This window comes from Elephantulus edwardii, unplaced genomic scaffold, assembly GCF_000299155.1.
Source record: "Elephantulus edwardii isolate Elephantulus edwardi_28Jun2011 unplaced genomic scaffold, EleEdw1.0 scaffold00136, whole genome shotgun sequence".
In the NCBI taxonomy this organism is placed as follows: Eukaryota; Metazoa; Chordata; class Mammalia; order Macroscelidea; family Macroscelididae; genus Elephantulus; species Elephantulus edwardii.
In genome coordinates this window covers 763702-769960 of record NW_006399886.1, presented here as the reverse complement: position 1 = coordinate 769960, position 6259 = coordinate 763702, and the positions used below count along the sequence as shown (strand labels likewise).

Genomic DNA, 6259 nt, shown 5'->3' with positions numbered 1-6259 from the left:
CTCTTTTCAGAAAACAACTAATTTGGTAAGAATTTTTAAAAATATTGTTTTGTATTAATCTACATTTCTCAGGAAAATGAATAATTACCAGCGTAAATAATGTATCAATACATCTCTTGTATTCTTGTGCATTTTTTGTGTGTAAATATTTCCTTTTATATATAAAAATTTAGACCAAATTCATCACTACTAAACAAGAAAGCATGAGTAGTATGGCTTAATTTTGTAGTTAAATCTCCTAATTGAACAAAATAAATGAATATTTTACCTGACTCTCAGCTGACATAATTTATTTAAAGCCAGTTATCATTACAGGACTATGTGTGGATAGCTCACATTAATGTCTAAAGGACCTTATTATGGTTTACCAAGCAATGTCCTAACCTAATCTGTATTCAAATAGAAAGATCCCAGTGTGCTTATACCATTATTCACATTGAAGAATTTGCAATTCAGTGTTTTCCTTCACCTAGCCTTGAATGGTCTTAGGTTCACTCCAAGTTTCCCTCAAAACACTGACGGTTATTATTGTAAGCTGGGAGTCAATTCAGATTTCCAGCAACCTTATGGACACCAGAATTAAACACTAGACAATCCTGCACCATCAGAATCACTGCTTTGTTTGAGTCCACAGTTAGAGCCACTGTGTCCACCTTGTTTTCTTTTTCAGTGACCACCTCCATTTTGCCAAGCATGATGTCCTTACTAGTCAATCAACACTGCTGCCTTTGAAATATACCTAATAATTTACAAAGATGAAAAGTTCCTCTAATAAAACCTTATTAGCAAAACAGTAGAGTTTATTCATTAATTTTAGTTTTCAATGTTAACATGCATTCTTTGGATTCTGTTTTTTATTTAGTTATCAGGAAAAAAGTTACAACATTTACTGAGTAATATGGTGAAAAATCAAGTTTTATTTTCATGTTTCAATTTTTAAATTACAACACAAACCAAACAGCAAAAGTTCCTTAAACCATGTTTGACCAGAGGATATAATCCAATTATGCATAAAAAGAAAAAACAAATCCGTTTGTATAATACTTGAAGTTTATATAAACCAACCACCTTTTTTATAGGGTTAACATCCCTTCTGTAAGGCCATAACTGGTTTTTCTTTCTGACTAGTTACCTGAGCATGTTTTTCACTTGGGTGAAACCGAACATGCTTTTATTAATTATCATAAACTTTTAAAAATGTGGTTTTGTGGATAACTGGTACTTTGGGAGTTCTGTAATAACCCTTTAGGAGTCTAAACAAGCACATTTCTCCAAGTTCATTCTAGAAAATGTGCTTTGCCTTTATATTTCATAATCCAAGACCACTGTAAAATTAAGGCCATCAGGAAAATATCAAATTAATGATGCATTTTTCTTGTAGTGCTTATTCTCATACTACTGCTTGAGATATCTTTTTGAAATATTTTTATCAGGCACCTGTAAAACAGAACATATGTATTAATTAAAATTGTATAGATGTTAATTTGAATTCTAAGATTTATCATTATTTTATAACTTCTTATTTTATACCTACATAAAATGTTAACATTAGTAGAAAGGCAAACTCACTTTCATTAAGTATTTTCTAATGAAATTATTTTTTTTGCTTTTCTTAAATTTCATTTTTATAAGTTTTACTTTGTCCAATTTCTATTCCAACATGCTACTGAAACCAGGTTTTCATCAAATCCCACATTATTTCATTTGTAAAATTTGGAATGAAGAAAAACTTCTAAAACAATTGAAAGAACATAGCCAGGGGGAGGAAATGAAGGAACCTTAGAACACTAAGAAATAACTTCTAGGAGTGAGTGCATTTTTCCTTTTTTTTTTTCTTTTTGTGGATGAGGGGACCCAGGATGAAATTCCTAGAACCAGGAAAGGTCAGAACACTTTGAAATCTCCAGTGAACTCCGGAGCTGTAAAGTGAAGGAAATAAGGACTTTCCTCCAGACCAACAGAGAGCATTCCCCTAAAGATGGCACTCTGATTTTGGACTTCTAAATTCTAAGAGCATTTTAAAGTACGAAAGTCTTGTGTTCAGGTTCTGACTTCTACAGTTCATAGGCCTGTGTCTATCCAAAATACTCAAAGGGTCCTGAATTTCACTGCTTGAATTATAAACAGAAACAGTAATATTATTTTACTGTAACTGTATAGCTTAAAAAAAGTCATCTATAGGATACTAATTTATTGCTTATGCTATACAAATGTTACTTTTGAACTATGAAGAGTGTACTATAGTTTTACCCATAGTATTTTCTATTTCTACAGATATATCTACTAAAATGAGTAAAGACTTACTTTCATCATCTGAATCAAATCCAAAAAGTGTCTGACATTTCTTTTGTGCAAGGTGAGCTTCAAGTGCTTCTGCATTACAGTAGGTGGTCAGGCATTTACCACATCTTTTCACCGATTTTTTACAAACATTATCTTGATCAGAACAGGTATCTACTTTGTCAGTCAGAAATTTTCTGCGTTTTGGCATACTAAGGTACCGTTCGTCAAGGTAACTGGGAGGCAATGGTCTCACATAAGGCTTTGTTAAAATTAAGCCATACGAAGTATGTTCACTTGTCAGATTTGGTTTGGAAGGTGCCTGAGATATCGGCAGAGTACTGTGTTCTTGTGGTACAACACTGGGTAAAACAGAACCATTTTCTGTCCTGGATCTATTTGCATCAATTTTCAAAGGAGGATCTGATGAAACTAAAGGTGTTTGTTCTATTTCACTATGTCCATTGACTAAATGATGTCTAACGATACAATTATCTTCAGAATTTGGCTCTATATTAGGCATCTTTTGGTCTATCAAGTTTATATCTGAAACAGTGTCATCAGAATGCTCATTTCCATTCTGAGCAAAATTATCTGTTTTCTTTCCCATATTTTCTATAAACATCTTTGGTTCTGAATAATCTTTCCTTAATTTACTACTACAAACTGGCAGACTAATTGTTTGTTTGTCATTATTACATGAGTCTTTTTCTTGATAATTAGGATTTGAGTCTGGAAGAACATCCCAAATAATTGATTCACTTGGCTGTGTAGATGATTCTGGTGTTTTACTTAGATAGTGTTGAGCTTCATGTTCATACAGAAGAGGAAGATCTTCAAAGAGCTCATGGCATTCTGGAAAACTGCACTGAGCTTGAAATATCCTGTGACTTTTTGTATGCTGAGCAAGCTGGAATGGTAGCTTAAAGGACTCACTGCAATTAAAATGCAAACAAAAGTACACGTTTGGATAGCTGTGCCTATTAAGGTGATCTATAAAATGTTGTGAATCTTCAAATTGCCTTTGACAAAATTTACATTTTCCTTTACTCCACTTCATTACTGTCTGTCGCACATTTAAGTCAGTTGGATGTACAGTCCTTGCATGTTTATTTAGAAAGCCAATTTTCTTAAATATCCTGATGCAGCCAATGGCAGGGCACTTAAAATTTCCTTCTTGATCTGTAGCATATATGTCTTTTGGGTGGCACACAGTTCCATTGATTTTATGAAGTACTGAAGTTTCTTGATTTAGGTCATAATCATCTTCCTCATAATCACCTTCTTCCTCTTCTTCATCATCATCTTCACATTCAGGTAAAGGCTCCAGAACATTACTTAAAGAAGTATCTGGATTGCCATTTTTAATAATGTTTTCAATAACAGCTTCTGAAACATTTACAGGAATTTCAATGAATTCAGCCACATGCTCATGGATAACTTCTTTGTTTCCATCAGTAGAAACAGTATGTGGTTCGACTTCCAAACTCTTACTATCAGAATTCCCATTTTCATATGAAATAGAAGACTCAGAATAATTTATTTCTTCCAAAACCGAGATTTCCTGGTCCTCCTGTTGAGCTACAGCAATTTGCTGTCTCTGTATTTTCTTAACATGATTTTTTAAATGTTTCTGCATAAGTCCTCTGTTCCTAAATTTCCTACCACATAGTACGCATGAAAAACTGCCTTTTTTCTGATGAGCCTGGGCATGCCTTACAATATGACCACCTAGAATCTCCTTGTTACACAAAACACACCGATGCCTTGGGACATTGTGATCGACTCTGGAGGAATTCAGTGCTGTAAAGTTTTTCTTTGAATTTGGATGACCTTTGGATTGCACTCCAGATATATCATGAAAATCAAACTCTCCAGTAGTCTGATCTGTAACAGTGTCAAGCTCTTCAATTATCCTTTGCTGTTCCAATGTCTTCTTCCGATTACTTGTAGAATTTTCCAGTGTACTTTCATTTAAAAATCTAACTGCTGATTTATCTCTCAACAGTGCTACACAGTTTTTCTTAATCATTACAAAGTTCCAAAATTCAGGATCAAAAAACAATCCTTTCTTCAAAATTGGAAGTAATTCAAAGCGAACACGGTTCTGAACACTACTTGTGCCTTCATTGTATTCTTCATCTGGACGTTTATAAAGCCTCTCAACAGTATGATATGCTTCTAAGGAACGCTCAAGAAAAAAAATAGAGAGTGCACAAATCCTGAGGATCTCCAAATCATTTGGCAAAAAATGTGCAATTGTTTTATAAATTAGACATTTAGTTTTGGGATCATCACGAAGGTCAAGTTGTAGAGCACAACCACATATTTCAACACAAATTTGTAAGCCACCTTCTTCAACCTGTAATAAAAGAAATATATTAAAAACTTTATACACTCAAACTAATTGGTTTATATTTCTAAAATATAATATTGAAATATTAGCTGAAAACAATATTCTAAATATGCCATTTTCTTCAATACATACCATTGTGTAAGAACTTTTTAATATGTAAATATTTTAAAAATTGAGAATTGGAATAAACAGCATTTTAACTTATAATTGAATTTTAAGTTTCAAAAGTCCTATCTAAAGTACCCTAACGATGGAAGGTCAGAGGAAAAAAAGAGAAAGAACCCCAAGAAGACAAACAGACATGGTGACAATAACAATGGGTTGGTGAACATCAGAGACCGAAAGGGTGGTACAAGACATGGAAATGGTCAGATGTGTTTTTCACAGGGGCACTATAAGTCCTAATTGACTTGATGACACCTAACACCACCTAAAGTACAAAATGCTTCATAGACTTATGGGACTTCATTTCCTAAGAGTATAAAAACAGTGTATTACACATTGCTGTCTAGTCAACTTCAACTCATAACAAGGTGCCATCAGGTTCACAAGGCTATGACACTTAATGGGAAGTGACACCAGTCTTTTTTTTCTGCAGAGCACCTGGTGGATTCAAACAACTGACTTTCTGGTTAGCAGCCCAATACATAATGCTCTATACCACAAAGCTTCAAAAACACAAACTCACTGCTGGTAAGTCAGATTGGACTCAGAGCAACCTTCCAATGGATTTCCTAGACTGTAAATCATAAAAGGTATAAACTGCCCATCCTTCTCCTAAAGAGCTGCTGATAGGTTCAAACAACAGGAAAAACATAGCTTTTGAGTGGGCAGTGCAACTCACTATGGACTATGCCAGCAGAGCTCTCCACAAAGTCTAGATCTCCATTTATCATTTTTATACCAATGTCATACTCTCTTGTAGAAGAATAGACTTTTTCATATTTAAAACTCCCTTTCCAACATAAAACATAACTTGATTTAATAAAAGAATGGTGTATGGAATATCCTTCATAAAGCTATACTAAATATTACTACTTATTTGTTAAATAGCATTATTATTTACCTAAGAGAGCTGGACAAGAACTAAGGATGACAGAAAAAGAATCTTCAAGAATGCCTTCAAGCTGTGGTGCTAGAGAAGAGTCTTGAACATACTATAGACCACCAAGAAAACAAGCAGGTCTGTCTTTAGAAGGTGGAACCAAGTTTCTCCTTGAGTGCTAGGATTTTGAACCTCTGTCTCACATACTTTAGACACACGGCCCGAAAGGACTGGCCCTTGGAAAAGGACATCATGCTCGAAAGAGTGGAGGGACAGGGCAGGAGAGAAAGACCCCGGATGAGATGGACTGATACAGTAACTGGGGCAATGGGAGCTGCTGTGTTGGAATCAGTAAAACTGGCTTACAACAGGGCAGCCTTAAGAGCTGTTGTTGCTATGAGTTGCAGCCAACTCGATGGCACATAACAAGTAATGGAAGATGAATACATGAAAATGGCAATTACAATATTTCTAAATCTTAATAAATTATCACAGTAATGAACCCAGTGAAAGTCATCTAAAATTTATGCTTTAAAACTTTTATTGGTAACAGTTTTTATTTGAGAATTTATCTTAAA

The 6259-nt window shown here is 34.2% G+C and overlaps 1 protein-coding gene across 1 annotated transcript; it reads right to left on the bottom strand.

Moving 5' to 3' along the window:
- Positions 1 to 1429: 1429 nt before the first annotated feature.
- ZNF654 (zinc finger protein 654) lies at positions 1430 to 4213 on the bottom strand. The gene is made up of 2 exons (XM_006894143.1): positions 2305 to 4213; positions 1430 to 1437 (listed from the first exon to the last, which is right to left on the bottom strand). Exons 1-2 carry the CDS (start codon positions 3917 to 3919, stop codon positions 1430 to 1432), a joined length of 1623 nt encoding a protein of 540 aa, XP_006894205.1. The 5' UTR covers positions 3920 to 4213.
- Between the last annotated feature and the right edge of the window lie 2046 nt (positions 4214 to 6259).